Source organism: Dioscorea cayenensis, chromosome 18 (assembly GCF_009730915.1).
Source record: "Dioscorea cayenensis subsp. rotundata cultivar TDr96_F1 chromosome 18, TDr96_F1_v2_PseudoChromosome.rev07_lg8_w22 25.fasta, whole genome shotgun sequence".
Taxonomy (NCBI): domain Eukaryota; kingdom Viridiplantae; phylum Streptophyta; class Magnoliopsida; order Dioscoreales; family Dioscoreaceae; genus Dioscorea; species Dioscorea cayenensis.
In genome coordinates this window covers 19,149,661-19,177,476 of record NC_052488.1, presented here as the reverse complement: position 1 = coordinate 19,177,476, position 27,816 = coordinate 19,149,661, and the positions used below count along the sequence as shown (strand labels likewise).

Sequence of the window (27,816 nt, the reverse complement as noted above, 5' to 3'; positions counted from 1 at the left end):
AACCAAGATTTAAAAAAATACGATTTATTAAAATTTTTAAAAACTATCCGCTTTCTACTCCGCTTTTTAATGAGAAACTGAATTTGAAACGGATTTAAAAATTAATATATTATTTAAATATCATTAATTATTAAAAATATCCGTTTCTAATCCCTTTCTATTGAGAAGTGACTGAAAACTGGATTTAAAAATTAATATATTATTTAAATATCATTAAATATTAAAAATATCCGTTTCTAATCCGCTTTCTATTGTAGAAAGGGACTGAAAACCGATTTAAAAAAATTAATATATTATTTAAATATCATTAAATATTAAAAATATCTGTTTTCAAATTCCCTTTCTAATAGAAAGGGATTAGAAACTGATTTAAAAATTAATATATTATTTAAATATCATTAAATATTAAAAAAATATCCGTTTCTAATCCGTTTCTATTAGAAAAGTGACTGAAACGGATTTAAAAAAATTAATATATTATTTAAATATTATTAAATATTAAAAAAATATCCGTTTCTAATCCGTTTCTAATAAAAAGGGACTAGAAACGGATTTAAAAATTAATATATTATTTAAATATTATTAAATATTAAAAAAATATCCGTTTCGAATCCGTTTATAATAAAAAGGGATTAGAAACGGATTTAAAAATTAATATATTATTGCTTGCTATTAATGTCATGTTATCATCTCAAATAATTAATACTTATTCCATGAGAAATTATTTATATCAAAGTATTGAAATATTTGAAATGATTATAATTAGTTTAGACTAAAATTTATATAAACTTTAGTTTTTTCTTTCATAGAGTCTTATAAAATTATGTGCAAAATTATATATAAATAAATAAATTTAAAAAACTGCATAACAAGCTAATCTTATGTCAAATAAAAATGTCTTAATAAGCTTGCTTCTCTTCTTCATGTTGCCTCTCTTCAATGGATACCTCGAAGTACCCCCGCCGCCGTGCCGCCGTCGCCGCCGCGCATCTCCCTCTCCTTGCTTATCTCCGGCGTGTTCTTCTTTGTCGGTGCCATCGGGATCGTCTTCGCCATTGTCGTGCTCCTTCGCCCCCCGAGGACACGCTTAGGAACTTCCGGTCAAGATCTAGCGTTGGTGGCGGTGCTGGGTTGGAGGATCGGCCGAAGCTGCTGGGTTTCGTCGGGGTGCAGACGGGGTTTGGATCCGCTGATCGTCAGGCTGCGCTTCGGAGCACTTGGTTCCCTTCCGATCCGGAGGCTCTAGCTCGGTACTTATTCTTCTTCTTCAATGCTTTGATTTTGATTTTTCGAGTTAGAGATTTCAGCAAATTTAATGTGTATACATGGTTTGATTTTGATTTTTCGAGTTAGGCTCTAGCTCTAGTATCTTTGAGGAGTTCGATCATTAAGGGAATTTTAGGGTTCTCATTCCTAGTGCTTGATTTCTCTATTGAAGAGCTGAGAATCCCTAGTTCCCATCCCTGCCTTTTTTCCTCTCAAGTTGTTTGATGGATTGAAAACCTAATTAGATACCAGTTTCTCTGAGCTTAAATGGCTATAGAAAGCTAGAGTTGATAATTTTTAACAGCCTTTCTTTGGCATTGGTATTATTATCTACTAAACTACTACAAGTACTGGATTTGTAGAGGTTTTTTTTTATTTATTGAATTGTGTGTTTTTATTCTTGTTAATTTTTAGATCTATCTATTGATTGTTTTTCTTTGACTGTTAAAAGTGTTATTATTAAGAAATAATTTATATCCAAAGTATGTTAATTAAATAAATCATTAATTTTTTATGGAGATCAATGGCCTCTCCCTAGATGAATTGAATGAAAATGGCTTGGAAAGACTCGAAAAACTATAATCTGAGTTGAAACCATAATCATTTATCATAAGACAATAAGCATGTTCTTCAGGTTCATCTGTATCCTTTATTTTAGGTTGAGAAGAAGAAGCTGAAGGATTTGATTCAGAATTAGTGAATCGAAAGGATGAAGTATGTTTGTCTGTTGGCCAATAATGAATGCCAGTAGGGATCTTAGTCTTAGGAGTAAGATCTATAGACCAGTCTGTTCCTTCTAATAAGGATGGAGAGATAATTTTTCCTTGAATTTCCCTTATGCCTTTTGTTTCTAAATGCTGAAGGACATTTTGGATAGTAAGTTTATAGGCTGTGGCAGATGAATTTCCTAGACGTCCCTACCAAAGCTTTTTGAGATTAACAAATTTTCTCTATCCTGCATAGAATCATATCATTTTGTCTTTATAATTAATTTAAAAAATTTGCAGAAATCCCTAACACTGATTAACATGTTAGGAGCTAAATAACAGATTTCTACTCCTTTTGACATATCTACTTCCATGGAGCCAATTGTGGCTTTGTCTGGAATATTGTCAGATGAATCTACCAATGCAACCATAACTTTGGAACCATATTCATTACGATGGAGTGAATGGATTCCTATTAAGATTAAACCAATGTGAATAATATGATAACCTGCTTCATGCAGTTTATGCTTTGATTCTTGAGCAATGAAGCTCATTTCTACTTGTTTTGTAGAAGAACAGCAAGAAATGATTTCCTCACTTCTATGTTGATAAACCATAGCTTTAGTTTCCCAAAACCCATGTTTATACAGAATTTCTGCAGGCACTAAATTTGCCTTACTTTCCTGCATAGTTTTTAACTGTTGAGCAGGGTCAACCAATTGCTCTAAAATAATCTTCTTTGAATGCTTTTTTCTTTTAGCTTTTTGGAAAACATTTGAATGGTACCCTCTAATAATGTCATGGCTGGGTAAGCCATAACCCATAATCTGTCTTTATTGGTTGATTTGAACATTACATATTCCTGTACATACTTTCTCCATTCATTGGTAATGCAGTCAACAAACTGCAAACAGTGAATAACTTGTTGGGCAAATTGCATATGTTTTGGACTTTGATGGTGAGAAACGAAATGCAATGAAGACCCTGTCCACATTACCCTTCAATCAACATTAGCCATTGTTAAGAAGGACGAATTACTAATGTCATGTATGGGGGAGTCAATGTCTTCAACCATTTTTCAGGAGTCTGATCCATTCTTATTATTGTACCCAGTGGAAACTCTGGCCAGAGGGTCAAATCCTTTGCCTCGCTGTGTAGAGTTCTTGTTACTAGTTCTCAGATAATTGATATTGGAGCTTATAATTTGTAAACCTTCTTGCCATTAGTTTTTTTAATTTCTCAGAAATGCACAGGTCTCTTTCTTAATGATTCTGCCTTTGTGACAAAACAGAAAGTTTTTAGTTCAATCATTTCTATGAGTTACTCAATTGAAATGTCACTGCTCAACAGGGTAGTGAATAATATATGAAACTTGATGCATTCTTTCTCCACTGTACATGATGCAGGTTCTTTCATCGCCGGAGTCTCATGGTATTTCTTATATACTATGTTATCTGATCAGTGGCTGCGGTCTTGCGTACAGGTGAGAACAATGGTAATATATGTTCAGTGATGACTGGATAGCTTTTATTGTCCATCAGTTCTGTTTCACATGGTGCCATGTGTAGATTATTGGGTATGTTCAAACTATATCAATTGATGTTGTTCTCTACTCCTAGATGTTTCCACTTCTTTATGAAAGTTTATGTTTTGCATTCTTTTGTTTCGTCTATGTATTCTTTATATCCTGTTAATGCTTGGCAAATATGCAAATAAGATTAATGCACTTACAGCGACTTCTACCAGCTCTTTTGCAACATGGACACCTCATGCCATGTGATATGTTGTGCTTAATTTGAGATGAATTATGGCTCTTATGACAAAAGTTTTCATCATTGTTTCCTCAATTGTGATAATCCTGCCATGCATAATTTGGTTGAGTCTTTCTTTTAGCTTTGCTTGTAAGAAAAAGAAAAAAAAAAAGAAATATATATATATATATATATATAGATAAATGGAAATTTGGGTTACTCCACACAATTTATTCCATTGCCCCTCAAGGATTGCTTGGCAGAGGAAGTGTGGGAAGGTGTTAAACATAAATACTGGCAGCTAGACACATATTACCTACCCGTTTGTCAGGCTTCAAGTGACTCAGAGTGATGTTTTGATCGAATTTTTCTGTTTTATATGATTTGGAGTATGAGGAATGATATTATCACTTCAAAACTGCAGCTTTCATATAAGATGTGGCTGATGATCTGATCACATTATTAGCATAACCATCTCTAGCACATCTAGCTTGTTGAGCTGTAGATTTAGTGTTCTGGTTCAAAATAGGTCCAGGTGATAGGAATGAACTTTTCTCATTTGTTTGCTATTTAGTGCTGTAGTTCAGTTAACTTAGTGTGTTTCTGCTAGGTGTTGGTGTTTAAGTTATGCACACATTTTTCTCAAGTTGTATTCTGTACTTGTATGCTCACTTCTTTACCTCTTAAATGATCCGGCCACTTCACATTTTATGTCCACTCCTTTTTGTTGCCTATTTACATGGTTCTGCTGGTTCATGTGAACTTTTGTTTTCTGTACTTCCATAGATGGTTGACCACTAATATAGAATCAGATTAAAGTTTGTTGTAAGTCTAAATTCTTATCTAGTTTCCAAATAGATGAATATCATCTTTTATTCGAGATTTAATATCATATCTTTTTTTTCTCTTTGAGATGATCTAACGATTGAAAATACAAGTGTTCTTTTTTAATACAACCAAATTGCAGCCGGATGTATTTCTTTCAAATAAGAAAATGCTTTTACCACACAGACAAATCACCGTGCTATGTTATGGTTTCATTGTAGAGACATGTTATTATGTTATGAGTGGCTGTGATTGGTGCTTCAAAAAGAATGTTTGTTAGTTAACGTTTGGTCCTGGCGTTAAACTTCAAAGTAAGAAATAGTCCTTTCGAATTTGCTATGTTTGACTCTCATTTTGCCTCATGTTAGGAACAATTATTGAGAACTTGATTGCCTGGAGTATTTGAATCAGGTATGTTCTCTCTCTCTTTCATTTGGTTTCCTAGCCATCTGGTTTCCTATCCATTCATTGATCAGCACAAGTTCATTTAGTTTGAACAATTTTTAGATAACTGGTTTCACTTTATACATTTGAGAGCTATTTAAGTCCTACTCTGCTTGTTTTTTTTTCTATGATATGATGGTATCATTTGGAAATATTAAGGTTACCTGTCATAAACCAGGCGTGTCACTTCTGTAGATAGTTTTTCATGCATTCCAGGACCAGGACCTTTTCAAGTAAGCTGTCTCTGATGTGCCTGCAAATGATGTTATGTGGTTTGCATCCTACCTTTTTGTTACCTTTCAATATTGATTTCTGATTCAGTTATCAATTACTGAAACCTAATGCATGAGTCATGACAAACATCAGCTGCTCATTAGTGTCAATTTTTTTGCTTTCTAGTTTGATGCTTTACAGAAATAATTTAGATGAAGCTTATACCCATTATGGTCCTAGGGGTGCAATGAAGCTGAGTTGAGTAGAGCTTTGAAGTGTTTAAGCTTGGCTTGGCAGAATTGTTTGTAAACTTGAGCTCGAAATTCTAAGCTCAAGCTTGTCTCGAATTTGTAAAACTTAGCTCAGGCTCGATTTGAGCTCGGCTCAAAAAATATTTGAGCCAAAAAAAAAATCATATGTAGGGCTGCCAAAGAGCCAAGTTGTTCGTGAGCTACTCAGAGCTCAATTCTAGAAAAACCTCGTTCTTTGAGCAAACAAGCCTAGTTCGAGTTTGAATAGCTAATCGAGCCAAGCACGAGTCTCACACTACTCGGCTCTTTTAAGACTCGTGAGCCTGCATAACAACTCACAAGCCTCCTGCTCGCGAGCTTACTTAAAATTGAAAACTCTCTTTAAGGGCAAGTAAATGAAAGTATATTACATGATTTATGCTTCTTAACATTCTCAATGTTTCTTTCAACTAATTTCAATATTATTTTATATTGAAATTCATTATACATATAATCAAATTTATATTAATATTAATATTTATGTTTCATTTAGTATTATTAGATCATGATTAATGAATTGGCTCGTGAGTGAACTCATTTAGTAAGCTCGTGAGCCTTGATGAGTCGAGTAGTATGAGGCTCGAGCTTAATTTGATTAGCTACTCAAGCTTGAAAGTCAGATTCATGTTGGACTCGTTTGCTTAATGAACAAGTCCCGAACCGAGCTCCTAGCGGCTTGGCTTGATGAATCTCTGAAACTGGTAGTTTATAAGCTTTTTGGATCATGGATAAATTTTTTTGCTTTTTGACAACTTCATTGTCTGTACTGTATGTTTAATAATTATCTGACTTTGTTCTCTCAAGTCATCAACACATTCTATGAATACAGCAGCATTCAACATTCATACATGCAACTAGATAGCTTATGTAATCATTTTTCATATGTTGCCATTCTTAAACATAGGTCATTTGTTTCCCTTAATATCCATTTGTAGAATATAGTCTTTTGCATTTAAATTCTCAAATAAAAATTATATTATTTAAAATAATTGTCTTTTAAAAAATAAAATAGAGAGAGAGAGATACGTACCTTAAGTATATATGCATTAATTAGTCTTAAGAAGCATTCTAATAGACAATTAATTGCTCATCTTGTATCATTATTTCTCTCATTCTTAAAAACTTCATTATATATTGATGAGGTGGAAACCAAAGAAGAGTTCAGGAGTAATGATAATTTTTTTAAATGAGCTGTATTTATTTAGTATGATCTATTCTCAATAAATCATCATGCAGTAGTTAATGCCATCCATATGAGGAATATATTTGCAATCAAGAATGAATAATATGCCCCATCATCTTTATTGCTAAACCAGTGCCTAACTTTTAGCCCCTATATATATATACACACACATGGACACACACCACCAAAAAAAGGATATATAAAAATATATCCAATTCACACCAAGTTCCACATATCACATCAATTAGAAAAACTTCATCACTATCTTTTTCCCCTCTATTTTTTTCTCCTAATCTTTCTATTTTTATTAAATTAGTACCATTATATTCTATTAATATATATATTATTATTTTAATTAATTATTATTATGTCCATGTGTAGGCAATGGGGCTAGCAACAACATGCTTTCCATCGGTCCACTCCAATTGATGGGGCGAAAGTAGTTGAGTTCTCAATTGTTTGTTGGTAAAGAGAAGGTATCACCTCTTTCTTGAGTTCTCAATTCATGTGTAGGCATGGAATTCTCCGGAATTTAAAACTCGGTGTGAGAAAGCTACCGCAAACCGACTCACGGAGATTGCAGGACCTGGATCTGGTATATCCCGACACACATGAGGTTCCATTTCTCATGCTTCCCATGCGGATAGATTGGTAATTTGTTTAATATTTATATAAATGTGCTTTTAAATTATAAAGAATTTGTTTGGTGCTAATTGTAACAAAATTCAATTTGTTGTATTATTCTAGTTGGCGATCATGATGTTGAGCTTTATAGTATAGTATTTGTCGATACTTATTATTTTGTGTTGAACATATATACTTAAATATTTCTTTTTGTATGAATTGATGAGTTTATCTTATTTGTTGGTGTTCTAGGTTAAAAATTTATGTAGCAGGTTTTTAAAAAAAATTAGGGATATAATTTTTATTTTATTTTATTGACTTAAATGTTTGAAACGGATTAGAAACGGATTTATTTGTTTGAATATTGTTTTTTAATTTTAAAAAAACTTTAGGAATGGATTAGGAACAAAAAAGCTATTGTTTCTAATAGGGGAACAAAAATAAAACAGAAAATATTCCGTTTGGAATCCATTTCTATTTTTGTAATTTAGAACGGATTAGCAACACATCTTATTCCGTTTTAATTTTTCAAAAATTAGAAATATAATGCTTTCCGTTTCCAATCCGTTTCTAAATTTAGAAACAGAATATTTTTCTGTTTCTATTCAAATTAGAAACAAGGGTATTCAAAACAGATAAATTCCGTTTCTGATCCGTTGCTAATTCACTTTAGGAACGGATTAGAAACGGAAATTACTGTTTCTAAACAGTAATTTTCTTGTAGTGTTTCCGGCCGGTCTTTAGAAATAATTTGTTGAACACATGAGATAAATTTCATAAAATACAAAAAAAAATTTAAAATAATTAGTATAAATAATAACATATCCTTATTACTGTTTATATATGTGTGTATATATATATATATATTTCAATTTAGAGGCTTGAATTCTCATGCATTGGGAAAATATATTTGAAAAAATAGTATTTTTTTAAATTTAACCAAATAGATTTATCAACCAAATAGATTTATGTCAACTAGCTCATAAAAAAAGAAAATAAGGAAATATAATTTATACTACTAAGATTGGAAGAAAATAAAGTAGACTGTTAAAAATTAACCATAACAGATTTCAAATAATGAACACTTAAAATCATACTCGAGAAAATAATATAATAATCTACATTAGTTCATATAATTCAAAACCCAAAACTAACAGAAAAAAAACTCACTACCTCCTAGTGAAATTGTGTCAAGTCATATAATAAAATCTTAGTTATATGCTAAACAAATTTAATTTGTCAAATTAGGCAACTGTTTTTAATTCAACACAAACGTAACATCTTACAGATGGAGAAAATACCTCACAATTTTTTTTTGAATTAAATGATTAATAAGAAGTAATAAAATCATTTTTTTCAATTTACAGTTTCAAACATATAGTATAAGTGAGAATACTCTTTGGCTTTACAACCTATACAGTTATATTAATTTTATCCCAATATTTTTAAAAAAATAATTTATTTATAAAAAAAATATCTATCTCAAAATTATGGGGAAAAAATCATCATCCAACTAAACGAAATATTTTTATTTAGGACAAAAGGGAATAATTATACACACAATATATTCATGGCGGCCAGCGAAATCACAGATATCAAATTAATTAATTAATTAATTAATTAATAAAAATCACTTTATCCAATAATAATAATAATAATAATAAATTTTAAAAAAATAAAAATTAAAAAAATAGGTTTCTAGTAGGTCATTGATCTCAGGCTAGAGTCCTCTGACCCTGCCACCTCTCCCCTATTCGTACACCTCACCGCCAACAGCCGGTCGTCCAGTCAGCAGTGCACCCCCACCCACACCGCACGTGCCAAGCCCCAGAACCACAATCCCCACTCTATATTAATATTTCCCTTTTTTTCCCTTTAATATTATAAATCCCCATTTTCCCCCCCTCAGATAAAAAATAACAATTTAAAAAATAAAAAAATAAAAAAATAAAAAACCCCCCCTTCTTTTAATATTTAACAACTATGAAGGACTTATGCACTCCTCCCAAATCCCATCCCTCTTTCTCTCTCTTCTGAGTTTCCCTATCCCTCTCTCTTCTCTCTATCTATCCATCCATCCATCTATCCCATCTCATCTCTCATCCCCAATCTCTTGTTCTTCTTCATCCATGAGGATCAGAAGAAGACTTCCTGCATCTCAAGTTCCAGATCCATGTCTCCAAATCCAACCATCTCAACATCCCCAAAATGACATCCTGGAACCAACTCAACATCCTCCAGGAACTACACCACTTCTTGGATTGCACCCAGATGTGGATCTATCACTAGATCCCCATCCCTCTTGCATTCCCTCTCTAAATCCCAACCTTAAACAGGTACCTATCTAATGCTCTCCCTTTCTTGCACTACACCTTCCATGCTTTCATGTTTATGCTTCTTTTGGTTCCTTTTTCTGCAGGTTGTGACTGATAAACTAGAGCTTGAAGAGGAGGAAGACAAGAACAAGAAGAAGAAGATCAAGAAGGGTGATGTAGATGCCAGCAAGATCAGAGATTTCCATGTTAATAGTAATAATAAGAGGTTGGTTGGTAAAAAAGAAAAACTCTTTGGTTTTCACCTTTTGTTTTTTTAAATAGACTACTCTTAATTATACCATTTCCATTTGGTAAATATAAAGTGAAAAAGGAAGTAGTTTGCTTGATTCCATGCATGCCAGCTCTACCCCATCATGACATGCCAAACATGCATCTATTCACACACACTACACACACTCACACACACACACACAAACACAAACACACAAGCACAACACTAGCCAGCAAGCATCTGCATCTGCTTATTATTTTCAAGTAGTTAAGACTATGAATGCATATTGCACTTGGTTGTGTTCATGACTGGTGCAGTGGTGGAAGAGTGTTATCAGGAGAAAGAAAAGCCAAGGCCAAGGCTATTGTTAATACTAGTAAAACAAGTGATGAAGCTGTTGTGAATGTGAGTGTGAAGGAGGAAGAGGAAGAGGAGGAGAGAGTGAAGAAGAGAAGGAGCCCTGCTGTGTTGATGGAGGGCTCACGGTGCAGCCGGGTGAATGGAAGAGGCTGGCGGTGCTGCCAGCAAACGCTTGTCGGTTACTCGCTTTGTGAGCATCATCTCGGCAAAGGCAGGCTCCGGAGCATGAGTAGTGTCCGTGGCCAACTCGGCAGCACGAAGCCAATCAAAACCAATGCTCAGTTATCAGAGGATATCATTACTTCATCCAATGCAATGACTGCAAAGAATAATGGTGATGAAGATGGTGATAACCAAGAGAACAAGTGCAAGAAGATCGGCATTGTGAAAGCTCGGTCTATTAGTAGTTTGCTTGGATAGTTTAGCATGCATTTGTTGATCCTTAGTAATCCTAGTTTCTTTTTCTTCTTCCTCTTCTTCTTCTTCAACTCAAGTGAATGCTGAAGTGTTTGGCATTAATGTTGGAGATGTTGCATGATGCAGTTTGTTTGGATAGTTTTGTTGTGTTATTGGATGCGTTCTATGTTGTGGTGCAAATGCTGTGTGTATGAGTAGTGTAGTAGTATTACTGTATTAGTAGCATATATATATATATATATATATATATATATATATATGATATGAAGGAGAGCATCTTGTTTGTTTAGTGATATCTTGTTTGTTTAGTGATTTGAGACATATTTTAGCTTGTGGTGCAAGTGCTGCACTGTTGTGTTTGGGGTTGGTGCTTGTGGTATTTAATATTAATGTGGAGGTTGTATTTGCAAATATTTTATGGTTTGTGGGCGGCCATGGCCTTTTGCACGGTTGCGGTCTCTTATCTCGTATATCTTTTAAAACATGGGATCCTTTCACCTCGTGGTGAGCTTACCTGCCGATTCTTCGGCATTTTTATACTTAGGATTTGGGATTGAAAAACCTCCCCCTGATCAAGTAAATATGCCTTGCATAGTTTTTTTTTTTAATATAAAATTAATGATATATATATAGATATAAGTGATTTTTTATTTGTGGATTTGTGGTTAATGAAGTTATATAACGGCAGTTGGTAGCGACATAAGGTTTGATTTATTTGGTGGGGAAAGGAATAAATGAATACAAGTTTTTGGGAGACTATTTTGTTCTGTTATTTTTGTCCTTGTTTCTGTGTTTCTGACTCTTTCTCTGTATATGCTATCAACAAGGAAAGCATGGTTACTTTTTAATGTTTTGGAGTATTCAAATAATAATAATAATAATAATGATCAGATAAATTAAAATAACATATAAGAAAAGTATGGATGATAAGTGGTTTAATGACATCGTATTCACAATGAAAACAACTCCAAAGTTATCCACAATTAAACAAATTCTTAACTTCAAATCAGAAGCATTGACATTGTGTCTGACATGGAGCAAATTGTCAATTAAATAGTCATTAAGCCAATTAATGACACGGACAGTGCATGATAAAAACTGTCAACTACTTTTGAAGTCAAGACTGGAATCAGCAGTTCATTTTTGCATGGCTTTGAACAGTTTAGTCTGCATGGAAGTGAATTTGTGTCTTAAGGAAAGGAATGCAAAAGCATTCCATGATGAAGGATGGGCATATAACAAGCATAATAACTGGCCACTTGCATTACTACTTTCTCAAAAGAAAAGGTTTGCTTACTTTTATGACTTTGAAATAAGAGAGGCAATAGCTGGCCATTTGTACTTCATTTTCTGAGCTTATGGTTGACCATTAATGGAAGTGCATGACTAAAGTCACTACTGTCTCTTCAAGAATCCAACTTCCATCATCTAAGATTTTGCAATTTGTAAGTCCATTTTTCATTATTCCTTTTCAACCAATTCTTTGTTTTAATTCAGAGTATTTTATAGGAGACAGATATGACATAAAGCAAGCAACAAGAACCTTTGAATGATCATAATGCAGCTCCAAAAAGATTAAAAGAAACCAGAATCACATCACCCTAGTGACTACGCCCAACTTGAATCATATCATCTATATAGAGGCTTTTCCAAGCTAAACATGCCATTTTCTTTTGTTATTAGAATCAAAATTTTACTGCCTTTATGCTCAATGCCAACTTGAAATAGTAACTATTTTCCCATAACAAAATAAAAATTACACTAAATCAAGCGAAAAAATCGCCAATCAAACACAACTCAAGTCTAGTAATATATTAATATACAGATATTTCAGGACTCACCAAGTTTAACTCACTGTTGTCGCCAGATACTAGAGTTTGAATAACCAGACGGGTGCTTCGGTGTATCTGTCCTATTCGGTGTCTCCGTCCTTTTTAACCGTCTCTGCCTGTACCGCCATGCAACCTGAATGCGGGTTGCGGCCATATACCTCCAATATGGTGATTCATATCTGAAACAATTGTCACACTACGGCATTCAAAGTATTGTTTGTGAAAAACTATTAGGACACTATGAACGTGAATGACAGAATTTTACCTGATTACTCCGCGAACACGCGGGTTCCGTAAGTACCGTGAGAATGTTGCAGTGACTTCTTCAATATCTGAAGCATGGAGTGCAAAGGCTTCAACGTTCGTCGAACATTTGACCATCCTGGTAGAAATTAAACGGTGTCCTGGAACCTTAATTTTCCCTCCATCTGTAATTACAGACATTGTCCCGATACTTTTATTAAGTGCTTGACAGATGTTTTATTGCAAGAAGTATCATGTAAGCAAGAGCCTATTAATTCCAAATTATCATATGACGGATTTCTGAATAACATTAACAAGGTGATGTCAATAGATAATTATATACCTTTGTTTACTGAGGAGTATTCAAGATACCATGTCAGTAGTTCTTCACCACAAACATCCCCTTCTGACAATGGAGATGTATTACCATCAGCTCCAACTGACTCCATTTTACCCCTTACAATGAAGATCATCGTTTCGATTTGGCCTCCTTTATACAAAACATTACTTCCTTGAATGTACAACTTCTGCCTTAATTTTGCACAGATAGCATCTAAAAATGGTTCATCCATACGGGTGAAAATACGAACCTGGAGAATAAAATTGTTGCGTACGTGAGAAACAATGCCCTTCCAGCATATCTAAAGTATAAGGGTACATAGGAAATATCCATCGCCATCTAAACAAGAATTCCCTCATCACAATGATAAGCTATTACTAAATTACTTGCCCACATAAGTAGATTTATTCAAAATTAATATTTCAGAAACTTACTTTCTTGATAAACTGAAAATAGTGGCGGCGTACGTCTATCTGTATGTCCTCAGGTAAACACTCTATTAGCTCTTCTTCATTTATGCCTCTAGTGGCAGCCCAACTAAATCGTTCCGCTTGTCTAACTTGCCTACATTTTTGTCCGGGAAAAGAAAAAGCCACAGGAAAAAAGGAATTAGATCAAACAAAATAAAATAATATAAAGTTTTAACATAATTTCTGAACACGGAACACTGGGAAAGAGGGGCCTTTGGATAAGATGACACGTAATAAAAACAAAAATGCTATCATAAATTGAAGGTGAGATTTCTTCAAGTAAACCAAAAATCTCTTTTGGCAATTAGCCGCGGTTAAGAGAGGGATAAGGAAAGTTTGGTACATGCACTTATTTGTCTGTACTCTTAAATCTATACCAATACGTAGAAAAGTTTGTAACTGGTCATATAAACAAACATAAATTCAATGATCTTGTTTCTTATGACTTACTATCCAAGGTCAGGAAAGTATCCATATGATATGAGTGACAAGAATATAAAAAACACAAGCGCCATCAGATGCAATGGCAATAGATAACATTAAATGATGATATACCAAGTGTTTTAGATTCAGGAAATGGAAAGATAATTTTCAGTAATTTCATTATGTTCATGAGGTAAGGTAAAATATCATTGAACTAAAAATGTGGAATTTGTATCATTAGGATATGCAAAACAAACTTAAGACCAAACTTTCAACATTGAAGAAAAAAGGAATAAAGTATACAAACTAAATATCTAAAGAACAAATCAGTGACAAACCTCCTTAACTCTTCTGGCATACGTCGATGGCTCATCCATTGTTCAACATCACGTCTTCTGAGTTGCATTTCTAATTTCCTTAAAAAAAGAAATTATTTCAGTTTGGATTACATGAGAAGCTATGCTTCTTTTCAAAAGACATGGATCTGAACAACAAACTTGAAATAGGATAATTTTATTAGTACTTTATGTTTAATCATTTCATAAAACTCCCTCTGAACGGTAGAAGTTCCTCCAGCCAAACGAAGATGCACACTAAAGCACAAGGCTATTTCTAGAATTAGTTCTGTAATAAGTCAATCACAAATAATCAGGAGTCATATGAATCAGCTTTGTATACGATACTATTACCGAAGAACATTAAGAAATTTATGCAAAGGTTTTTTAAAATTTTTGGTATAAAAGGTTTAGTTACCGTATGCAGAATTTGTCAAATTTCAAAAAATAAGACATTCACAGATCATAACAATAGCAACTTTATGACATATAGCATGCCCAATTCATTTACTTATTCATTCTAGTTACATAAAGTGATGCTTACTAATTTTTAAATGGAAAAATAATAGTAGACAGTTTTCACACAAGCTCAGGAAAACTGTTAATCCAAGCACAAAATCAAGACACCGAATTAAAGGACTATATTTTGATAAATGCCAAAAGCCTAGAGGAGAATGTTCATGAGTTACACAAGGAAAAAACTGACAGATAATTAACACAACAATCAAATATCAACTAACAAAATGTTTAAAGAATTAAGAACATGACTTTACACATATATGTAAATAAATAAATCCAACACAACATTTCAAATGCACTACATACCGCCTTCCAAGAGCTTGAAGAAAATTCTGCATATTTCCGATGAGCAATGCAAAAAGCAGAAGTCCCAATCCAACAATCGCCATAGTGAACAAAACTTCCCACTCAAAGTAACTTGGAACGAGGTTGCCGGCTAAGGTGCTGATTTGCTTTTAGCAAGCAAGCACATTAGGGAACACACATGCAAATTAGAAGAAAAGAAATTATTTTTCTTACTTGGAAAAGGGAAGAATCACACAAGATTTGCACATTCAAATGAAATCAACAAAGACATTTTAGGGAGAAAGTGACTGCCACTTGCATACAGGAGTTCATTATATTCTTTTGGGCATTATTACCACACCTGATCATCAACCTTTGTCCATAGTTCCTAGTTCCCATTTTCACTCTTATATTATGAACCCCCCTCAAAAATGTGATGCCACAAGCTATGTTATCACTAAGATAACGATACATTGCCATATAAGGGACTGCTATCTTTCCTAAACTACAACTTTCAAAGCACAAAAGAAGAATCTTGCCAATTTGATTGCAAAATTGGGGCATCAGATAAAGTTCTAAATACAATTAGTTATTAGTACTTCTATTAAAGTAACCAAATGTCCCACATAGGTTGAGTTAGTAGATATGGATATGAATATATAAGTCTAGGTCTCTCACTTTATATAGGTTTTGGGTTGAATAGAGTTATGTTTGGTATGCATGTAAAAACTACAAAAGCAAGGGGCTCAGCAGGAGTACCTAGTAGAATTTTAACCATACAAAAACGAGACAACACTAACTCTACATATACTAGAGTAATAAGTACATGGTATTACAGTTACCCACTAGTTGCGGAACAAGACGAAGCAACAATATGTTTACTATTACTTCTGCATACAAGGTCATACCAAATACTATCATTGTGTCATATATCAATTGAATTTAGAAAATACGGAGGGAGATCAAATCAGGATCACTTTCTGAAATAGAGTGATAAACTCTTGGACCAAATCATGTTTATTCACACATGCACACACAAAGAATGCACACAGATAAAGAATAGAGAATTCAGTGTCAATATGGGTTAGTAGGTCGGGTTCAATTTAGGTCAAGTTTGACTCAACTCTTTTATGCTAATCCTAAAACCAAGCTGTTTAATAAACAGGTCAAATGTCAAAACTTGACAAGGCCACTTAATTATATGGGTTATCCCCACCCCATCAACCCATTTATAAAGTATATTATTAAATTCATATCAACCAGACTAACTCATTTAACCCATTTAAGATAATTGAAGGCTTTTTGCATTATATAAACTAAAAAGTACATGGATACCCTCATAAAGATTCTTATATACATATAGAAATCAAAGTCCAATCACACTTGTTATCATTTAATAATGGATAGAAAATAAGTGAAATACTAAAATGTCCTTTTTACCCTTTATATGTCTTCTTTGTCCATTTAACACTTCATACATAATTAAATAAATTATATATTTATTCTTCAATATGATTTGTTTTACATTTGGAGTTTGAACCAAAGTAGTCCTCATCTTCCATGGACTTACTACATAGGTATTTATATGGTATACATAATGATAAATGTGTGTATCCCTGATTTCTCTTCCACTAGTTACAACAAAATTCAGTTTGGTATTTCAAATAGGTCTGAAATATGTGACCAAACACATGTCATGCAAACATCGTAAGAGAACATAACAATACTCGTGATGTTTGATAAAAAAATCATATAGATAGAAGAAACACACTGTATTAATTAATATTATAATCCTACTCTAACAATTGCAAACAAATGATAATAGATAAAAAAAAAAAAGGAATATTAGAGGAAAAGTACCTGAAAACCCCAAAACAGGGAATATATGTATCGTGTAACAATACTATGTCTTGTTGTCAAATTAACAGCTTGTTGATAAATCCCATACTCAAAATGGCCACCATCGGAATTAAAGCAATCACTGGAAATAGAATCATTTTTCCAATCTGTCCAAGTTGGGTATGTATCAAATCTTATAATATGAGGTCTGCGTCCACAATCTATGAACCATTGACAATCAGTAATATTGGATAAATAACAGGCATCACGTAGACATTGATTCACCCTCTGAAAGAAAACAAACAAACAATGAATAAACTTTCCTCTACAACCCATTTACTCTAATGTTTATTTTATAACATTTTCTTGAAAAAAAATAGATGGGAGTATGCATCAGCATTATAAAAAACCGTGCATGCCCAAATGGGAATGCAAGCACATTTAAAATATACAACATTGAATTCACAGGCAGTTTAATGCAGAAGAACCGTGGCCAAAACAAGTAGAATGAAATCATCTCCTAATCATACTAAGCACCGGCTAATAGTATCCTTAATACAAAGAAGAATGAAATCATCATGTACTATGTCTAAATAAAAATATCCCAACAGATGAAAGCATCACATGCACATTATATACAAGGAGATCAATGACCTTGTTCAAAACCTTCCAATAGTCCCAAACCTTAAGGGGCAAATTCTTCATCCTAGGATCTCTAAGCTTCACCAGAAAACTCATCTCATGATCTCTAACATTAACAGGCAAATTCTTCATCTTATAATCTCTAACCTACTGTATACAATCCCTATGCACGGCTCCACGAAAAGAGAGTCATATTTTTTTTGTCACCCCTTGACTAGAATGTGTAGCTCCTAACATGATAGTCACTCCATTTCTAGCAAATTTAACAAAAATACCCTCCAAACTCTTCATAAAGGCAGGGAATTTGTCGAATATTCTATGTGCTATTGGAGAGGCACAACAAAGATTGGATATTGATAAGAAAGACATAGCATAGACCACATGACCTTGTCTGTAGAAAAAATTACAGAAGCTAGGATGTGAAAGTGTATGAGTACAAACAAAAGCACAAAATGTAATGTGGCATCTTTTAAAGTAAATCAGAGAGAGGACCAGTGAAATTTACAGCACATGAATTGCAAACATGAAGAGAGGGTTTCAACAACAAATGGATCAAACCTGTAAGCCAAAAAGGTACCAACATGAGCCAACAACATGTCCAGCCAATACAAACATGAGAAGATTTATAACAAAGTTTGCCCATGCTGACTCAAATATGAAACCACCTGCAGATTGGCCAGCAAGCAGTGGTAGGAATCTGAAAATTCTTGGGATATACTGAAGGAGGATAATAGTGCGTAAAAGATTTTTTGCATAGTTTGCTGATGATGTTCCCACATATTTTGGTATCAATACCAATATCATAAGCTGCATCACAAACAACAAAAATGGAAAACAAATAATGAGCTAGAAAAAAAATATATAGATAATTATATTGTTCTAAACAAGATATGAGAAGGAATATGAAGAATTTAGAAAGGGAGAATATTTGACTAGTGCCTTATTTCTTATGGTGTGAGTTATTCATAACATCAGCCAGTCAACATATAAATATTACCATTCATACAAATATTGCATGATGGAAACATGGCATTGCTCAATAGGATTCAGATACGAGCAGTGCTAAAAATGAAAGATATAAGTCCATTATGACATAGATTTTGACATAAACACATCCATTTGTGATACAATGTACTTTAAATTCATAGAATAGCCCCTTTTAAATTGTTTGGAACTTGTTTGCTTATATACCTCATAGTGTTATTAAAGCGAGAAAGGTGCTTGCCTAGGCGCTCAGGCGAGGCGAGGCGAGGCAAGGCCCTAACAGCTCAACACGCTAGGGTGAGGCGTTTTCATTGAGGCAAGCGCTTTTGCCAAGCGCTACGCATAAAAAAAAGGGCGCCTGTCTTTTTTTTTCCCTATCAGCCCTATATTTAATGCTTTCAATTAGTATTAATTGGGATTTTAAAAAGATACACTTATTAATAAATAAGGAAATAAATTTATGAGAGAAAAACTAGCCGATTTTAAAAAGCCATACTTACAAATAAGGAAGGAAATTAATTTAAAGAAGAAAAACTAAGTGATTTTAAAAAGGCACACTTACTAGTAAGGAAATAAACTTACTAATAAGGAAGGAAATACATTTAAAGGAGAAAAACTAAGTGATTTAAAAAAAACACACTTACGGATTAGGAATGAAATAAATTTATGCGAGAAAAACTAGGTGATTTAAGTGTGCAGCTACTATTTTTTAAAAATAATGAGTAAACTAAGAAATTGACTAATTAATTAGAGAAAATTGAAGAGGCAATAAAAGTTGCACTGTAAATCTAGTGATGAAATTGAAGCTAGCTTAGATGATGAGGATGATGATATTGTAAAGTTAAATAACTCATGAAAATAGAGTTTACATTTAAAAACTTTAGTTCTGGACGTTCAAGAAGTGTTTTCCTTGACTTTATGTCATGTTTTGTCTGACATAATGCTTTACTTTGACTTTAATTATTCCAAAAATTATATCACCCGCACTGAGTCAGAAAATCTTCATCTTCGATGCAATGCAATAAAGAAGTCTAACTCTTTCTCTCGGCTCATGCGGTCATTGATTCAGTAAAAAAGGGGCACATGAAGGGAAAGGGGGACTCGAAAGATAGACAACATTGAATGAAGGAAGTTTCAATTCCCTTGTGGCCGATAACTGGGAAGGCCAGGAGCGCATAGACGGATTTTCCGACTCACTAGTAGGTGACGAAGGGATTTAAAAAAAGGGTCATTTTCATCTTCTGATGAGGCTGAAAATCTTCACCTACGCGTGCACGGGCGCGGAAAAGGAAACGCCAAAGACTTCGGCCTAACGGGAATGAGCAACGACGAAATGACAAGATGAGGTACCCGAGCTGACAGGTACTCCTATAGTCACGGGTCAGAACTGGTGTTCTACCTGAATTTGGTTGCCATTTTCAGAATCATTTCCGTATGATTTTCTCTATCCTGTTCTGCTTCTTGTCCAGCTTCTAGGGACTTCGGCATCACATCGGTTAGCTGATAGCTGAGCCAGCCTAGCTTTGATCCTTGATTGCAAAGGTATAATGATAGTAGGATCGGGATATCCCCGCCCTCCGAACCGGACGTGAGGGTCTCCCCTCATCCGGCTCTCTGCAGGGGAATCTCCACTGCTTATATATATGTATATATATATATACATTTAAGTTATTTATTAACTAGCACTTTACTTCGCTCGGGCGTGCACCATTCGTGGCACCTTTCACCTTGGACAATAAAATGCCTTAGCAACTTAAGGACGCCTAACACTTTTAATTACACTAGTACCTCAGATTTAGTAGATTTTCTTTCATTGATTATTAACATACAAATAAAAAGCATCAAAGCCACAAATTATGTTGATGTTATTTTTAGTGTTCTTTATTTGTTACTCAAGAAAAACAAAATCTATAGACATACACCGATTCTTTCTTTGTTATGCTTAAAACAACCAAAATTTCAAATCAGATTTTGTTTTCTTAATATATAGTATACCTATCAGGTACAGCATCATCTACATCAAGTAGCAAGCATATTAATATTGGTTGATTCCCTTCATACCATTTACGAACAAAAGCCCCTCAGTATAAAAAGCATGTTACTCCTAAAAGAAAACTTTTGACAACTCAATATCACATTTTCTACAACGTGTGAACAAGATACACTGGGGATGGATTCAGATTGCAGGCTTCCTACACCACAAACAATTAGCACGCTGAAAGAAAAAATGTGGACTCTTATAAATAATAACCTTGAATATTTAGATTGCCATGGTTAATTTGCAAATTTCATTGACAAAGAATGCCACACAATATCACTGCAAGTAACAACATCAACACTTTTAAATCCTTAAAGTGAAGCAAAGGATGCACCAAATAACTTCAAGCCTCTGCAACTGAAGAGACTAAATCAAAACATCTGTCTTAACATATGGCCATAACATGATTAAGTAGATACTACAGGCATCTTATATATAAATACTATTTCCATCATATTAATTGTCATCTTGGAAAATTAGAAACAACAGTTAGCTATGGAGGTTATAAACAGGCTAAAGATAAAGAATTCCACAAGAAACTACTACATTCCAAGGAGATGGCATTTAATTATATCAGTTAGAAACTGAATTAGATGACAAACATTGCAAAACTGGTAAGTAAAATTTGGCATTTCATCAACATCCACAAACATTCCAGAGTTGTAACCAGTATTATTACACTGGATTGGTTGGTGAATATTGACAGTGCTCAACTTACATCTACAACACGAATGAGTGAAACAGAAAAAGAAGACAGATACAAAAGGAGAAATTTAGAAACAAGTAAAAAAAAAAAAAAGAAGAAGAAAACACAAATAATGTCAAATGCTAAAAGAACACCACTCAGATTATCAGGGTAATTAGCTAATTAAGCTCAAATCACAATTTTACGCTCAATATTCATTATCTTAGGGTGTCAAGAATATACAAGTCCACAAAGCAATAAAATGAAAGTAATTAAAATATCAAGTATCAACAATTCAAAAGGAATAGTAAAAATACAAGGCTGAATCTCACCTGAGGAAGCGGCAGGACAACAAAAAGATCGATTATAAAATAACCCCGAAGATAGTGTAAGGCAATTTTCTTTGGTTTAACTACTAAATCGCCAGCCCCAACGACTCTAGATTCGGGAGCAACATATGCCAGCCTAAACTGCAACATGATACTTTGATTAAGTGACTAGACAAGCCTTAACCAAAATAATCCACATCATTCATAAAAATAAAAAATAAAAAATAAAAAATAAAAAATAAAAAATAAAGAAAAACCACAAGGTGACCATAATAAGATTGTTAAAAGTTAGCCCCGACGTAGATGGGAACAATCTTTTAGAAAAACCATTTAGAGTAAATTACACTAATTCTCCTTGTTTATTCATTTCTCCCTCAAAAGCATGTCTCCTCTTTTACATCTTTATTTCTATTGATCTAAGCAATAAATTAAACGTGCAGAAAAGATGTAAAACATTTCTAGAAGTTTATTTCTATTGATCTAAAACATTTCTAAAACATTTCTAGAAATAAACTTGTATTGCACAAAAGAAAACCATCTCCAATACAAGTTTATTTCTATTGATCTAAGCAATAAATTAAACGTGCAGAAAAGAATCAAATGAAACGTTCAGATGATTAGATTATGTGAAATAGGTACTGTGCCATGAAAATGCAAAACATTTCTAGACACAAAAAAAAAAATATCTGAAAATGATGACCTTCTTTAAAGATTAAGTTTACAATACAATAATGGGCATGTGACTTGCAAATGCTGGAAATAATCTGAAATAAATGCAGGTAACAAAGGTTCTGTTGGACCACAAATATACCCTTTCATAATCAAACAATAACCAGAAATTCATATAAAACCTGGAGTTGTCATATTGGCAGCATACCTGAAGAAGCATATGTAAAAGGTAGAAGAAATCAGTCAAGCTCCTCACAACAGCAATAGTTGTTGCCAGTGACCAGTCCAACACTATACACTTATCAACCTACGCACACAATGACAAAACAAAGATGAACATGCTAAACTCACAGCACAACCTGTTAAAAGTCATTTGGGAAAGTTCCTAAATTATGCTCAGGTTACAAAAATTTTGTTCGCCAAGTCTTGAGGTTCAACAATTTAGTATCCCCATGCCCTCTATTGCATCTACTTATTATTGATCCTCTCCCATTCTCCAAACTTTTATTCAAGAATTCTTCCTGAAAGCTGTTCTAACTATAATGACCAACTTTTTACTAAATACAGCTTGCCTTTTTTGAACTGAAAAAAAAGTAAAAAATAAAAAACAGAACATATTGCTGATCCATCACATAGGATCTCACTTCAAGAATGCACCTACTTAGTTATTGTTTGTGGACAGGAACAGTATAGTTAGAATCATACAATTCCTTGATAGGAATTATATGATTCATTTCGTTTTTCATACCTGATCGAATCTTATAGGAGAATTGATCAAGAATCAGTAATGAATCGTACGAATCGATATGAATCAGGAAGATCAATGATTCAACTTTTGGATTCCGAGTTTTGAATTTAAAAAAAAAAAAGACAAAATAGCCCATGCAGAAAGTAAGAGTCCACCACAATGCAAATACCAAAATTAAAAAACAATAAAAAAAATCAAAACAAAAAAGAAGAATCAAAAAGATAAAAGATACATAGAAGAAGAATAGAAAATTTGTCTGTCTTTAGTCCAACAGTTATGTATCATCAATTCTGTATTTTGATTTTCTTGTTTTCCATTGCCATCTTTTTCTTTATTATTTTAAAAGTACTTTAAATCAAAATAAGTGATTGTTTAATTAATCTTTAAATTTGGTATACATGAAAATTTTTAAAGATTAATTAAAAGATAATATTTTCTTTTAATAACAAATTAATTTGTTATTGGAAAAATTCTGTCATGGAAAAAAAATCTTTTTTTTTCTTATGTTTCGGTGATTATTTAATTAATCTTTAAATTTGTTATTGCAAAAAAACCTATTCTTGAAACAACAAATGTTTATAAAATTTGTTTATTCTCAATTTGCAAACTTGGGATTTCGATTCACGATTTGAATCTTGAATTGACTGCCTTGGATGGGAAAACTAAGTGTCTTTGATCAATATTATTTTAAATAAGATACAATGAATGCAGTTAAGCTTTAACAATTATATAAAGATACAAGTCATTCAAAAGAAAGCAATGATATTAAATTTTTTCTAGTAACTCTTAGCATACTTCCACTAGTGCAAGAGAAGTAACTAGGAAGGAGAATACTAGTCCCTCCGTTCCTTTTTACTTGTTACGTTTTGGAGCTCTTCTTTATTCCTTTTTACTTGTCACATTAGAAATTTTGTGCAGTATTAAATAGTTTTTTCCAAATTTACCCTTTAATTTAATGTATTTGTACAATTTTCAATAAATCACAATCAACTAAGCATTAAATCATATACCCCACTTAGTGGAGTTTTAAATATGGGTAATTTTGGAAAGTAATGAATTTTTTATAAAATATAGGTAACCAACTAACTTTAACCAACTTTTCTTAATATGTGGAAATTAGGTAAATGTGACCCGTAAAAAGGAATGGAGGGAGTGCTTTACTACCAGATTGATGTATGTATAAGATCTTGCTTAATTAGGATTGTTGGGACTTCTTACTTTTCATGAAGCATTTTGGATAAATAATAAGAAAAATGGATAAACATTGGAAGCCTTGAAAAATTTAAAAGAATTGAAGTAAACATGTAAATGGCTTGAAAAAGAACTAAAAGAAAGAGTAAAGACAAATTATTGCGCCAAGAATAGCAGTACACTAATTATAAAAGATAAGCATTTGTACCATGAATTTGGCACAAAGTAAATGTGGCTATGCTAGGATGAAGTGAATGCCAATGAATTTTGTTCCTTAAAAAGTACTATATTTTACTTGATTTATTCTATTTTGATTAAGCATCAGTTTGTTTTCTTCTCCTTTCCTTTGTTTTTGTTTTATAATTTAAATCAAGTCTAAGCACATTATGCTTCATGAAAAATAAGGAACCTTCTTAAAAGCTAATGAAAATGTTGCAAGCAATATTTTAAAGGGCATTCTCTTCTACAGATATTTGCCTAATACAAACTGTGAGTAAGAGACCACATATTTACATATTTATCAAAATGTTTCAGCTGATTAGATTGCATATGAGGCGGTTAATTCTTCCGTTGTTTTCAGAATAAAAAAGTTTTTACCCACTAAGGAACAATAGTGCAAAATAATCTTTCTCTTCACACAATTGGAATTTCCATAGCTAAGCCAACATACTAAGCGAAAATATACACACAATACACATACAACATCTACATCGACAGCGTTACAAAGTTAAATAAACAGTTTTCTCACAATCAAATTAACATACCAAAAATCATGAAGAAATCTTATTTTATACCTCATACTGGCTTAGTGAGTGTCTAACAATGACAGTGTAATACATGAACAAAAGAAAGCAAAAGCTAGTTTCACTAAAAAAAAAAGAAAAGCAACATACCTGCCGCAGAGAAAGTAGGAAGAAAAATAATGGATCAATGAAGATAGCCACCAAGCAAGAAATAACAAAGAACTTGTTCCACTGCTGGACACGTTTCGTATGAGGATTCATGATTGGAAAATATGAATCAAAAAGATTATGAAATTTCTCCAGCCAACCATCAACATCCTCATAAATATTTTTATGGAGCTGGTCAAAATCACAAGCAATAACATTGTTTCAGATAAAATCAGATAAATTTTGAAAGACCAATAGGCTTTCTACACAGACAATATCTTCAGATCAATTGACAGATAAGGAATTTGAAGTAGGGGATAATACTCCTAAGCAGAAAAACAACCAAGAAACAGCTATAAATCATAAACAGGTATGAGAGATGTAATAGACTTATTAATGATAATAATGGAAGATAATATGACATGAATATAAAATACAGTAAAAATTCAATGAGCTAATCACAAGATCCTGCTGTAAGCAACAAGGGGAGCTTTCCTTCATGAAAATGAATGAACAAATCTATGACCACTACATTAAAAAATAATACAAACCTGATTCAGAGGCAACAAAAATGTAAGAAGACATACAAATTTAATTGTGTGGATGATTTAGTCTTGGCTCTCACATCAACTCTCATGGAACATATATAATGGAAGGAGATTAAGCACACATTGGTAAGTTCATTAAAAAAAAAAAGTACCCTGTTTTTGAGAGAAACGGATTGTTTGTAACCACTTGGTTCTGTTTTATAGGCACCAGGGCAGACAACACAGTTAGGGTTGCTGCAAATTGCCAGAGGACCAGACTTAAGCAAGTGATCATTCCTTTCACTAGCACTGATGTCAGATTGGTCCCTTCTGCCAATTTCTTCAGGTGTGACTGCATGAAACTTGTTTCGTTGTTTGCTGTGATTAGACCCAAAAACATTTCTGCTACTCTTCTGGTTCAAACCACATAAAGGTCCACTCATGGGTATAAACAGGGGATTTCGTTGATTTCGAAGAGGGCCAGTATGAAATAAAACAGCTTCTTCACTCTCATCATATTCAATCGGCGGAGGTATAGACATTGATGCACTTCGGGTGGTAAATCTTTCGAGTTCAATGCTTGTATGCAAATTGGAGGCCCGATATTCATTTTCATCAACCATTTTCAGGAATTACCCTGTAAATATGAAACAAATGAGTAAATAAGAGAATGGACGAATGTTTTGTGTGATTACCAATATATGTTACAGATGAATGATCGGTTCCAACTTCTAACTCACAGTATCATTTGCACAAATAACTGAAGATTTATGAAGGCAAAAGATATGAAATTCGATAATCAACCTACAACAAAATTAGGTTTATTGTGCAAGGATCCAAAGAAAAATCAAAGCAATGCAAGCATCAAATTCAGGAAATACATACAAAATAACTGCCATCTTCCCACTAACAAATTGAGATGAAGACTTAAAACAACCTCCTTTATGTACAAAAAGTATTAAATGAGAAGAATTCAGATTACCTATCCTTCAAATTACTTAATTTCACAGCAAAAGGATCAAATACAAACATCCAAGAAAAACCAGCAGCCCTCCCTAGAAAAATGTAAAACAAAATATAAACCTCCAAGTCCTTTGATTCCACTCTCATAAAACCTAACAAGGATACCTTTTGCAGAATAGAAAAGGAGGACAGTCACAATCAGATTTTTCTTTTTATTTTAATAATGTTTCATTTATTTAAAAAAAACATCTTTTTCACCATAAAGTGGCCTCTGGATCACTAAAACCTCATGAACTACCGTTATCAACACAATCAAAAACTTTTGCCTGGGTCTCAATTTTCTCAGCCCAGCACCAATCAAAGCAAAGAGAAATAACCAAAACACAGACCATCAAAACCCTATTAAAAAGAATCATCTTCTACCTAATCCCACGGTTGCCAAACCTCTTCAACACCCAGACCTCCGCATTTCACGAATCAAAACCAAAAACCCTGCCAAAACCCAGCAAACTCACCATTAACAAAGAAAAAAAAAAACTACAAGCATAAAAAATTCACCTTTCACATACAAATCACCAAAAAAAAGTAGCAGAGAGATGGGAAAACACAAAGACCAAGGTTGGTGAGACTTTCTGCGGGCACATAGAAGCCCTCTTTGGGCATTATCCTTTTGTTTAGTTAGAAGGGGGAGGAGGAAGCTTCGTCCACGGCGTGAGTTGTAGGGTTGTTTGATTGGTGGACAACGACGGAAGAAGACGAGGAAGGAGACTTTGTTGGTATATCAACGAAGCCAAAAAAGTGATCTTTTTCCCTAGTTCACACTAAACACTCTGCCTGCCATCACGAGTCTTCTATAAATATATATATATATATATATATATATATATATATTCTGTTTTATTTTAAGGGAAATTTAGTCATTAGAAAAGTATATATACTGTATATGTATTAATATTATATATAAAGGTACGGAAATTTCTGTTTTATATATGGATAAAAAAATGGGAATTATCATGTGTGGAAAATTTAGTGCGTGCTTGGACTCAAAGGGTTGGAGTTTGACTTTATAAATTAGTGAACTTGACCGGAGACTCCTTTGATGAGTTGATTGGTTGAATTAAATACATTTTGGGAGATATTTTTATTTTTTTTAATAGCATTTATCAAGGATCTCTTCTTCTTCTTCTTCTTATTATTCAAAAATAACAAGTCCTGTTTTATTAAAAAGTTAGGTATA

At 33.2% G+C, this 27,816-nt stretch overlaps 3 protein-coding genes across 11 annotated transcripts; 2 read left to right on the top strand and 1 right to left on the bottom strand.

The window, feature by feature from the left end:
• Positions 1 to 884: 884 nt before the first annotated feature.
• On the top strand, positions 885 to 7,438 carry LOC120282277 (probable beta-1,3-galactosyltransferase 14). Of its 3 annotated transcripts, XR_005542925.1 has the most exons (4): positions 885 to 1,250; positions 3,380 to 3,456; positions 4,918 to 4,960; positions 7,061 to 7,438. XR_005542925.1 is itself a non-coding variant. In XM_039289050.1 (3 exons), the coding sequence occupies exons 1-2, from the start codon at positions 940 to 942 to the stop codon at positions 3,429 to 3,431; spliced, it is 363 nt and encodes a 120-aa protein (XP_039144984.1). In that variant the 5' UTR covers positions 888 to 939; the 3' UTR covers positions 3,432 to 3,456; positions 7,061 to 7,438. The 3 variants fall into 3 exon arrangements, 2 of the variants coding, with proteins under 2 accessions (XP_039144984.1, XP_039144983.1); XM_039289050.1 differs by lacking the exon at positions 4,918 to 4,960 and having other exon boundaries at positions 888 to 1,250; XM_039289049.1 differs by lacking the exons at positions 4,918 to 4,960; positions 7,061 to 7,438 and having other exon boundaries at positions 888 to 1,250; positions 3,380 to 3,628.
• Positions 7,439 to 9,313: 1,875 nt separating this feature from the next.
• On the top strand, positions 9,314 to 10,843 carry LOC120281923. The gene is made up of 3 exons (XM_039288616.1): positions 9,314 to 9,639; positions 9,723 to 9,844; positions 10,168 to 10,843. The coding sequence occupies exons 1-3, from the start codon at positions 9,433 to 9,435 to the stop codon at positions 10,628 to 10,630; spliced, it is 792 nt and encodes a 263-aa protein (XP_039144550.1). The 5' UTR covers positions 9,314 to 9,432; the 3' UTR covers positions 10,631 to 10,843.
• A 625-nt stretch (positions 10,844 to 11,468) lies between these two features.
• On the bottom strand, positions 11,469 to 27,413 carry LOC120281994 (probable cyclic nucleotide-gated ion channel 20, chloroplastic). 7 transcript variants are annotated; one of them, XR_005542860.1, is made up of 16 exons: positions 27,149 to 27,413; positions 27,003 to 27,071; positions 25,790 to 26,253; positions 25,093 to 25,281; positions 22,469 to 22,567; positions 21,595 to 21,732; positions 18,114 to 18,362; positions 16,935 to 17,201; positions 15,096 to 15,241; positions 14,274 to 14,351; positions 13,477 to 13,606; positions 13,046 to 13,292; positions 12,725 to 12,887; positions 12,469 to 12,638; positions 11,925 to 12,055; positions 11,469 to 11,794 (listed from the first exon to the last, which is right to left on the bottom strand). XR_005542860.1 is itself a non-coding variant. In XM_039288693.1 (15 exons), exons 3-14 carry the CDS (start codon positions 26,237 to 26,239, stop codon positions 12,479 to 12,481), a joined length of 2,316 nt encoding a protein of 771 aa, XP_039144627.1. In that variant the 5' UTR covers positions 26,240 to 26,253; positions 27,003 to 27,071; positions 27,149 to 27,413; the 3' UTR covers positions 11,469 to 11,794; positions 12,469 to 12,478. The 7 variants fall into 7 exon arrangements, 6 of the variants coding, with proteins under 6 accessions (XP_039144627.1, XP_039144626.1, XP_039144625.1 ...); XM_039288693.1 differs by lacking the exon at positions 11,925 to 12,055; XM_039288692.1 differs by lacking the exon at positions 11,469 to 11,794 and having other exon boundaries at positions 11,810 to 12,055.
• Between the last annotated feature and the right edge of the window lie 403 nt (positions 27,414 to 27,816).